General features: G+C 45.5%; 1 protein-coding gene across 2 annotated transcripts in view; it reads left to right on the forward strand.

Annotated features, from left to right (window-relative positions):
- Positions 1 to 8,689, forward strand: part of SLC7A7 (solute carrier family 7 member 7) — a 35,734-nt gene extending 27,045 nt beyond the window's left edge. For both annotated transcript variants that reach the window (XM_087915972.1, XM_026719498.2), the window contains 4 exons: positions 1,387 to 1,483; positions 5,254 to 5,403; positions 5,691 to 5,874; positions 8,446 to 8,689. In XM_087915972.1, the coding sequence (XP_087772098.1) occupies positions 1,387 to 1,483; positions 5,254 to 5,403; positions 5,691 to 5,874; positions 8,446 to 8,522 (508 nt within the window). In that variant the 3' untranslated portion in view covers positions 8,523 to 8,689. The remainder of the gene's footprint in view (positions 1 to 1,386; positions 1,484 to 5,253; positions 5,404 to 5,690; positions 5,875 to 8,445) is intronic.
- The last annotated feature ends 2,520 nt before the right edge of the window (positions 8,690 to 11,209 follow it).

Here is an 11,209-nt window from a genome sequence, read left to right on the forward strand (position 1 = left end):
AGATGCTGCTAGGGGAGCTGTGCGATGTCTGAAATGTCCTTAGGTCAGACCTAACAGAATAAAAAATTTGGAAGTGACCCTGGCAAAGGTGGGATTCGGATTGGTTCCGGCGAACCGGATATTAATTTTACATCCAGTTCAGCGAACCGGTAGTTCTGAAGACCAGCTGGCCCTGCCTCACCCCTCCCCTCCCCTCTCAGGAGTCCCCACGCACCTAATTCTGGCTCCCAGGTAAATGCAGAGAGGCCTGCTAGGCCCAAAATGGGGCATGCGGGGGGAGGATGATATACGACACCCCCCCCCCCACGCCCCATTTTGGCTCCCAGGAGGCTCCAGGGAGGCTTCATAGGCCCAAAACAGGGTGCGGGGGGGTGCGGCATGGCCCCCCATTTTGGCTGTCCTGAGGCTCCACCTTGGACACCTCTACTACACACAGACACACAGACACCCACACTCTGCTCAAGCAGGTGACCCCATGCCATTTCAGACAAAATCCAATCCAATCTCTTCTTAAAAACATCCAGTGTTGGAGCACCCACAACTTCAGGAGGTAAGTTGTTCTGCTGGTTAGCAATAGCACTTAGACTTATATACTGCTTCATGGTGCTTGGCAGTCCTGTCTAAGCGGTTTTACAGAGTCAGCCTAATGTCCTCAACGATCTGGGTCCACATTTTACCCATCTCGAACGGCTGGAAGGATGAATCAAACCTGAGTCGGTTAGGATTGAACTGCTGGCTGGGGGAATGCAGTTTGCCTGAAATCCTGTAGTCTCACCACTGTGCCACCACCACAGCTCTTCCTTCCTCCCTTCCTTCCTCCCTCCCTCCCTTCCTTCCTCCCTCCCTCCCTCCTTCCTTCCTTCCTTCCCACTAGCACTTAGACTTATATACCGCTTCATAGGACTTATACTTTTATACCCACTCTAAGCAGTTTTACAGAGTCAGCCTATTGCCCCCAACAATCTGGGCCCTCATTTTACTGACCTCGGAAGGATGGAAGGCTGAGTCACCTTGAGCCAGTCAGGATCGAACTACCGAACTGCTGGCAGTCAGCTGGAGTAGCCTGCAGTACTGCATTCTAACCGCTACACCATCACTGACAAATTGTTCTAACTGTCCTTAGTTCTAGGTTGCTTCTCTCCTTGATTAGTTTCCAGCCATTGCTTCTTGTCCTTCCTTCGGGTGCTTTGGAGAATAGCTTGACTCCCTCTTCTTTGGGGCAGCCCTGAGATATTGGAACACTGCTATCATGTCTCCCCTAGTCCTTCTTTTTATTAGACTAGACGTACCCAGTTCCTGTTTTAGGAGTTGTGCATCTCTGCCTTTTGAAGTGGCTTTGAGTACCAACTGAGAAACTTAAGATGCTCATTCATTCTTTCTTAACAGATTGTTTTTTGTTGGCTCCCGGGAAGGACAGCTGCCAGATGCCATTTGCATGATCCACGTGGAACGGTTCACCCCTGTGCCAGCCCTGCTTTTTAATGTGAGTCCTAGGGTACCGCGTGAGAATGTGTGCACGGATCCAGTTGGCTTGGTGGAGAGAAAGGAATCGGCCTTAAATCTCCTCTGTCCCTTTTCCTAGTTATCTTGAGTGGTTTGCCCAGTAGAAGAAGCAATTATCTTCTCTAACTGTTGAACGGCGCATATAGTATATTTATACCTCAGCAAGGCATAGACTACAACCTACTTCTTGGTAAGGTAGAAAAATGTGGGATAGGCAGCACCAGATGGATTTGTAGCTGGCTGACAAACCGTACTCAACGAGTAGTCCTTAATGGTGCTATGTCTGCATGGAAGTAAGTAAGCAGTGGGGGACCACAAGGTTCTGCCTTAGGCCCAGTACTCTTCAATATCTTCATAAACGACTTAGATGAGAGAACAGAAGGAGAACCCACCTTGCAGATGACACTAAGCTGACAGGAACAGCCAACACCTCAGAAGAGAAGCTCAGGATCCAAAAAGATCCAGACAGACTTGAACAAGGGGCCCTATCCAACAACATTAAATTTAATGTGGAGGAAAACAAAGTTTTACACCTGGGTAGGAAAAATCTGTGTGAGCTCAGATTAGGCGAGACCTGGCTGAAAAACAGGAACTGTGAGAGGGACCTTGGAGTCCTAGTGGACAATCACTTAAACAGGAGCCAGCCGTGTGCGGCAGCAGCCAAAAAGGCTAATACAATCCTTGGTTATACAAACAGAGGCATAGAATCCAAATCACGTGACGTATTCGTACCCCTTTATAAAGACTTGGTGAGGCCACACCTGGAGTGCTGCATCCAGTTTTGGTCACCACATTACAAAAAAAAAAAAAAAGATGTTGAGACTTTGGAAAAAGTGCAGAGAAGAGCAACTAAGATGATGAAAGGCCCGAAGACTAAAACATACAAAAAACGGTTACAGGAATTGGGTTTGGCTAATCTAGAGAAAAGAAGAATTAGGGGTGACATGATAGCAATCTTTCAGTATTTGGAGGGCTTCCCCAAAGAGAAGAGGGTCGATTTATTTTCCAAAGCATCTGAAGGCAGGACCAGAAATAATGGGTGGAAACTAATCAAGGAGAGAAACAACCTGGAATTAAGGTGAAACTCCCTAACAGGAAGGACAATTAACCAGTGGAACATCCTGCCACCAGAAGTTATGGGTGCTTTATCACTGGAGGCTTTTAAGAAGAGACTGCACAGTCACTTGTCTGAAAGGGTGTAGGGTCTCCTGTTCGAGCAGGGAGTTGGACTAGATGATCTTCAAGGTCCCTTCCATCTCTATTCTGATTGACTGATCACTTAAAAAGTGCAAGGCATTTCTCCGGAGCAACAATTCATGACTCCAATTATGTCTATGTCTGTCCCATGACACTGCGGGGATCTCCATGATGGATGACTAGAATCATATTAGAGAATGATTTATGACGTTTGATATTAATCTTCCTTCTTGGTACTGAACTTGTGGTTTCTACACATAGCCGCCGGCTGACTGTTCACACCTACTCTTCCCGCAGATGCAGGAATTGGCCAGCTAGTTGAAGTTTCTTCCAACCAAGGCAGCGTTAGACATCTGGAGGCCTCACTTTTTATCGATTGAATCACCTGAATTCGCTCCAACTACTGTATCTCACCCTGCAAGCCCACTGCTCAGCTGTTTAGGAAACTGTGGGCAAGCAGGACCGCCCTTGGAAGAGGAATGAACCATCAAGTGGGGATTTCCATGGTTCGAGAAGAAGAATAGAGAATCAGAGAGTTGGAAGGGACCTTGGAGGTCTTCTAGTCCAACCCCCTACTCAAGCAGGAGACCCTATAACATTTCAGACAAGTGGCTGTCCAGTCTCTTCTTAAAATCGCTCAGTGATGAAGGACCCACAATTTCTGGTGGTAAGCTGTTCCACTGGTTAATCATCCTCCCTGTTAGGAAGTTGCTTAATTCCAGGTTGCTTCTCCCAATGAGTTTACATCCATTGTTTCTTGTCCCTCTGGTGCTTTGGGAAATAAATTGACCCCCCCTCCTCTTTGTGGCAACCCCTCAAATACTGGAAGACTGCTATCGTGTCCTCCCTGGTTCTTCTTTACACTAGCCATACCCAAATCCTGCAACCGTTCTTCCTATGGTTTAAATCTCCAAAGCCTTTGATCATCTTAGTTTGAACATCTTAGTCTTTGCGCTTTTTCCAGAGTCTCAACATCTTTTTTGTAATGTTGGTGACAAAACTGGATGCAGTGTTCCAGGTGTGGCCTTACTAAGTCTTTATAAAGGGGTACTAATACTTGACGTGATTTTTGATTCTATGCCTCGGTTTGAACAACCCAGAATTGTATTAGCCTTTTTGGCTGCTGCCACACACGCCTGGCTCCTGTTTCAGTGATCGTCCACTTGGACCCCAGGGTCCCTCTCACAGTTCCTGTTTTTCAGCCAGGTTTCACCTAATCTGTACTTGTGCCTTTGGTTCTTCCTATCCAGGCGTAAAACCTTGCTTTTCTCCACATTAAATTTCATGTTTATTTATAGATTTATATTGCCTATTCGCACATGGTGATTCTAGGCGGCTTAGAAGAATATAAAAACATAAAAAACCCAATAAAATTAACAAAAGAGAGAATCGTATAAAATTAATAAATAATAAAATAACCCCCAACCCCTGCCCTGACAACAACACATCATACAAGCCATTCAATAGGTTCCATCCCACTCTGTGTTCCCGGACCTGCTGGCAGAACCAGGTCTTCAGTGCCTTCCAGAAGAGTGGGGCCAGTCTAATCTATGGGGGAATGAGAGAGGGAGCCACCACGGAGAAGGCCTTTCTTCTGGGTCCCACCAGGTATATCTCCTTGTATATTGTTGGATCGGGCCCATTGTTCAAGTCTATTAAGGTCTTTTTGGATCCTGAGCTTGTCTTCGGGGTATTGGCTATTCCTGACAGCTTAGTGTCACCTGCAAATTTGATGATGTTCTCTCATCTAAGTCATTTATAAGATATTGAAGAGTACTGGGCCTAACACGGAACCTTGTGGTACCCCACTCCTTATCTCCCTCCATGTAGACATAGGCCCATTAAGGACTACTCGTTGAGCCAGTTACAAATCCATCTGATGATGTCACTATCTATCTCACTTTTTCCTACCGTGTTTCTCATATAATAAGGCTGGGTCTTATTTTTTTTTGAGCCCTGAAAAAATGGCTATGCCGTCTTTTCGAGGGTGACTTAATTCCCCCCCTTGCATCTGCGGGCGGCGGGGCGGGCAGCGATGGCTTGGATGTTGACCTCGACATTGGTGGGGCACTTCGTATCGGGGTCAACGCAGGAAGCACCATATCCGAGTGTGCAACAAAAGTACTTCCTAACGGCAAGCCCCCCCCACCATTCCCCCCCATTTCGCATGTTTTAATATAGGCCTTAATTTGGGGGGAGGGGCTTAATTTCATTTCATACCTATAAAACATGCTGGGACTTCCTATTGGGGGAGGCCGTATTGTTGGAGAAACAGGGTAGTTTACCAAGAAGTAAGTTGTGGTCTACCTTGTTGAATGCCTTTGTTGAAGTCTAACTATACTATGTCCACAGCATTTCGCTGGTCCACTAATTTAGTCACTATGTTGAAGAATTAAATAAGATTGGTTTGGCATGATCTGTTTTTAACAAACCCGTTCCTGGCTTCTAGTTATATTCACTTACTCATTTCTAGATGTTCTATTGGAAAAACCAAAATTTTATTCTGCTAATCCTGTTGAACTTGGCTTTTCTTCTGGTGTCTGTCTGTCTTAGGGAGCCATGGCTCTGATTTATCTTTGTGTGGAAGACATCTTTCAACTCATCAACTACTACAGCTTCAGCTACTGGTTCTTTGTGGGCCTGTCCATCGCAGGACAACTGTATCTTCGCTGGAAGGAACCATCCAGAGAACGTCCACTCAAGGTAGAGGGAAGTTAGCTGTGTAATATATAAAACCTCCATTGCCACAGGTCACCGTGGTAACTATACAGGTAGTCCTCGACTTATGACTTTAATGGAGGGAGGCCAAAGTTTCCATTACCAATCAAGGTGACTTTTGCCCCATTTTATGATTTTTTTTGGCCAAGGTCACTAAGCGAGTTGCTGCAGTTGTTAAGCAAATTGTGCAGTAATTAAATGAATGGGTGGGTGGAATTGTGAGATTTCTGCAATAGGAGACTTCAACCAATTCCCGCTTCTGTTTCCTTTAGTTGACCATCATTTTCCCCATCACTTTCTGCCTCTGCACCATCTTCCTGGTGGCTGTACCGCTCTACACCGACCCCATCAATTCGGCCATTGGCATAGCCATCGCGGCATCTGGACTTCCGGTTTACTTCCTGGTGGTACGGGTCCCAGATCAGAAGAGACCAAGCTGCTTACAGCGAATGACGGGTGAGTGAATCGGAGTTTTTACTGTAGGGATTTCTGATGTCTCCCTTCAGTGGTAAAATTCCCAAAAGACTATCAGAGGGTGTAGTCTTGAGTAAACATGGGAATAAATAGATTGACAGGCATTTTTTTGGCCCCTTTGCAAATATTCAAAAGAACATCTATCTTCACAGAGGATGGAAGAACACAACACAATCCCACAAATTAAGCAATATCATGCGAAGATCTCAGCATCATGTATATAAATATCGTGGTGACCAATACTAGAGGCAATATTCCACACCTGGTATATTGCATCAGCTTTTGGTTGCCATGATATACAAAAAGATGCTGAGACTCTAGAAAGAGTGTAGAGAAGATGGTTAGGGGAGTGGATTCTAAAACATAGGAAGAACTGTGGCAGGAATTGGGTATGTCTAGTTTAATGAAAAGAAGGACTAGGGGTGACATGATAGTATTCCTCCAATGTTTGAGGGGCTGCCACAAAGAAGAGGGGGGCAACCTATTCTCCAAAGCACCTGAAGGCAGGATGAGAAGCAACGGATAGAAACTAATCAAGGAGAGAAGCAACCTGGAATTAAGGAGAAAGTTCCTAACCGTGAGAATAATTAACCAGTGGGACTGCTTGCCACCAAAAGTTGTGGGTGCTCCATCACTAGTGGTTTTTAAGAAGAGACTGGACAGCCACTTGTCTGAAATGGTATAGAATCTCCTGCTTGAGCAAGGGGTTGGGCTAGAAGACCTCCAAGGCCCCTCCCAACTCTCATTTTGCTATTCTGTTATCTGCCTACTTGGATTTCAGAGGCAGAATGCGGCAGAGTTAATAAAGAGATATTATCTAATTCAAACCAAGAGTCTTCAGCACACTATCCTTGACCACAATCTTATTGGTTGACCTACCAATATCAAGCAAAGAAATACAGAAATTTCCTTCCTCAGGATCACTGCAAAAACAGAGAAACAGCCATTCTCTTCCCCTCTCTCAACAAAAGCACTTATATTTTTTTCTTTGATCAAGACGGTCAATTTTACCATCTTTGCCACCTCCATCAGCTTCTGTAGCTATACATCCATGGTGGGAATAAAATGTCCTTCCATTTTTGTGCATACAGTAGTCTTGTTGCTGTCAACATACCTGTGTTTTTCCCAAAAATAAGACCTAACCAGAAAATAAGCCTTAACCTTTTTTTTTTTTTTGCGTGCTTCTAATACAAGCCTGAGGAATGCAGTGGCTGAGGTGCTGAGCTTGTCGATCAGAAGGTTGGCAATTCAGCAGTTTGAATCCCTAGCGCTGCATAATGGAGTAAGCTCCCAGCTTCTGCCAACCTAGCAGTTCGAAAGCATGTAAAAATGCAAGTAGAAAAATAGGGACCACTTTGGTGGGAGAGTAACAGCGTTCCATGCTCCTTCAGCATTTAGTCATGCCAGTCAGATGACCACAGAGATACCTTTGCACTGTGCTGGCTCTTTGGCTTAGAAACTGAGATGAGCACTGCCCCCCAGAGCTGGAAACAACTAGCATGGATGTGTGGGGGAATCTTTACCTTTTTAATAGAAGCCCTACTCCCAAAGTAAGCCCCAGTTAAGATCACCATCAGCCACTGTGTGTGTGTGTGTGCGCGCGCCTGGCCAGTACCAGAGGTGGTGAGGGCACAGGGCCCGACGATGTCTGGCAGCAGAGGAATGGGGAGGGGAGGCATGTGATCCAGATGTGCTGCGCGGGCCGTGGAAAGCTGAGAATTGATGGGTCAGAGCGGGAAGCAGCTGAGGTGGAGGTGGGGAGGGGAAGGAAGGTGATCCCAACATGCTGCACAGGCCTCAGGCAAGCTGGGAGACAGTGGCATGGAGTAGGGGGCCAGCCACGGGAGGCTGGTCTTTGTGTCTCTTGATTTCCCTGTGACCCGCACATCTGGATTGCCCCCCCCCATGCATCTGCCTCCATCTGCTGCCGATGCCGTCACATGAAGATGAGTCTTCCACAGCTACCCGTCCACTCCGGCCCACTCTCAACTTTTCTGTGGCCCATGTGCCACGTCTGCGCGTGCTTCCCCATCTCAGCTTCCATCTGCTGCTTCCACAGGTAACTAACTCACCTGCACTGTGTGGGCTGTGCAAGTCCCAGAATGTGCTGCCCAAATGGCCAGCAGGCTGTAGTTGCTGCTGGCATCATGCACTCACCGTCTCTTGTGTATGCTCTGGGGCCAGGAGTGTGGCACCCAGCTAGGCTGATTACCCTGATATTATATTTCCCTGAAAATAAGCCCTAATTCTTATTTTGGACCCTCCAATAATATGACTGGGTCTTATTTTCGGGAAACACGGTGTATAAGATCAAAGTTCCATTCCTCCCCCAAGCCTTTTTCCATCAACTCCAAAAGTTTCTTCTTTTATCTTCGCTTTAAGAATTTTCTGTATTAAGGTATGAACCTTGTTCTGAAATGTCTTTATCACACGTCTCCCATAAATTATAAAAGATCCCTTTTTATTTACATTTCCAAGTCTGAATCTCTTTCTCCACTGAATCGTCGCCTCGTTCTCTGCCCGAATGCTGACCGACCTTCTTTTCTTTCCCAGCCCGTGTGACTCAGATTATCCAGTTAGTGTCCCTGTCGGTCCTGACGGAGATGGATCCCGAAATCAAATCTCAGTGATGGAAGAGCTGACCATCCGAAAGAGAGGCTGGCTTATCCTGTCAACCCCTTGCCATGGACCCTTTTCTAATTTATTATTTGAGACTTCGTTGAGAGTACCGTACTTACGACAGGGATATATATAAATTTCTTTTAATTATTTTAAAAAAATGGTCTTTGGAATGCAATGTGTCCATCATTTTTGTCACAACCCTCTGATACGGCTTTGGCTCCTTTTTGCAATTTTATTTTTTTAAAACTGCAATCCATGGTTGTACCATCTAAATATCTCCCTTTCTGAATGTACAGGAAGTCCTCGAACTTACGACAGTTCATTTAGTGACAGAAGGTACAAGAGCACTGAAAGATGTGACTTATGACCATTTTCCCACACTTTTGACCATTGGAGCATCCCCATGGTCACACCATCAAAATTTAGATAGCTTGTTAACTGACTCATTCTTATGATGGTCGCAGCGTCCCAGGATTGTGTGGTCCCCTTATGCGACCTTCTGGCGGGCAAAGTCACAGGGGAAGCAAGATTCACTTAACAACCGTGTTGCCAACTTAACTGCAGAGATTCACTTAACAATGGTGTCAGGAAAGGTCATAAGTGGGGGGAAAAGCTCACTTAACAAAAGTTTCACTTAGCAACAGAAATGTTGGGCTCCACTGTGGTCCTAAGTCAAGGACCGCCTATATGTACGTATGCCCTCCTAGGTTTTTTTTGCCCTTCCTGAATGCATGGGTAATCCTCGAACTTACAACCATTCATTTAGTGACTATTCAAAGCTACAAAACCACTGAAAATTGTGACTTATGACCCATTTCTCATACTTATGACCATTGTGGCATTCCCTTTGGTCACGTGATCAAAATTCAGGTGCTAGAATTCACCTGAGTCATTTTATGACCGTTGCAGTATCCTGGGGTCGCAAAATCAATGAGGAAGCCGGATTCACTTAACAACCATGTTCCTGACTTAACCACTACGGTGATTCCCTTAGCCATTGTTCTGACCCGGGCTTAGCAGAACCAAGAAACAAGACTCCTTGTCTAACTAACCCCTCTTTATTTAATTACTGTGAATTCAGGGCATTCACACACACAAAAGTCCCGTTAAGTGCAAGAACAGACCTTATCAGTCCTTGAATAGTTGCCAGGCCAAGAGAGCTTCCCCTGGAAAAGGAGTCTCCAAAGCCGAAGCAAATCTTCATAATAATAAGCGAACTAATTGTCTCCTGCATCCACCACTCCCCCTTTGCTTCTATTTATTCCCTAGGGAGGGGCCATTCAGCATCCATGTGTGCCTTCCCTTCTGAGTTGGCCCCTGTTCCTTAATTGTTCTCCTCTCCTGACAGCTCTGCGCATACGCACATCTGGAACAGGCTCCAGCTGTTCTTCTTCCCCACTGATTTCCACTCTGAAGGCAGCTGAGAAATGTCACACAGCCCTATCTCTGCTTCTGACACAGAGCATCCATCAGAGCCCTCCCCAGACTCCAGGACTGGCCTCAGTTCCTCCCTAACCTCCTCACTGTCTAAGTCTGGCGGGCCACAACAGCCACCATGGTAAGAGAGGTCCATAAAAGAGGGCCAAAACTCATTTGACGTCACTTAACAACAGAAATGTTGGGCTCAATTGCGGTCGTAAGCTGAGGACTACGGAATGAAAAATGCAGTGTCTAAACAAGAATATCCCTTAGGACGACCTAATGGGGTTGAGCTCCTACATCCAAGGAGCCCAGTAAGTTCTGATCACATCTAGAATTGGTTCTGAACCATTGCAAAGTTTATACCCAGTGCAAGATACTAGCAATTAAAACTTGGTGTAGTACCAATAAAGGAGACTATTTGTAACTCAGGGTTGACCTGAAGGGTCCTTGGTGCTCTGAGCTTGCTTATTTTCTTGTAGATGTTTCATGATCCAAACTAGGTAACATTATCAGTGCTAGTCAAGGACTAGTTGGCTAATGAAATGTCTGCAAAAAAACAAGCTCAGAGATCACCAAGGACCCCACAGCCTTCCTCCTCCTGTTCTTCCCTTCCCTTCCCTTCCCCTCCCCTCCCCAAACCCCACTCCTTTCTAGCACTGATGATGTTACCTAGTTGGGTCATGAAACGTTTGCAAGAAAACAAGTATGCGGAGAGCACCAAGAACCCCATGGTCCTCTTCTCCTCCTCCTCCTCCTGTTCATTCCCCAAACCCCACCCTACTTTCTAGCACTGATGATGACCTTGTTGAGGATCCAAACTCTGTCAACGACCTTGGAGTACTCCTCTCTAATGATCTAAGTGCTAAAGCCCACTGTAACTACATAGCCAAAAAGGCATTAAGAGTTGTTAACCTAATCCTATGTAGCTTCTTTGGTAATATCACACTACTAACTAGAGCATACAAAACATTTGCTAGACCAATAAAACGAATACAGCTCATCAGTCTGGAACCCACATTACGTATCTGATATTAATACAGATGAGAAAGTCCAGAAATATTTCACAAGAAGAGTTCTCCACTCCTCTACTCATTGCAGAATACCTTATGCCATCAGACCTGAAATTTTAAACCTACACAATCTAGAACTTCAGTCCGATCTTAGTATATAAAATCATACATTGCAATGTCCTACCTGTCAATGAATACTTCAGCTTCAACCATAACAACACAAGAGCACACAATAGATACAAACTCAAGGTTAACCGCACCAA

Source organism: Pseudonaja textilis, chromosome Z (genome assembly GCF_049901715.1).
Source record: "Pseudonaja textilis isolate UNSWEBS1 chromosome Z, rPseTex1.2, whole genome shotgun sequence".
Classification (NCBI taxonomy): domain Eukaryota; kingdom Metazoa; phylum Chordata; class Lepidosauria; order Squamata; family Elapidae; genus Pseudonaja; species Pseudonaja textilis.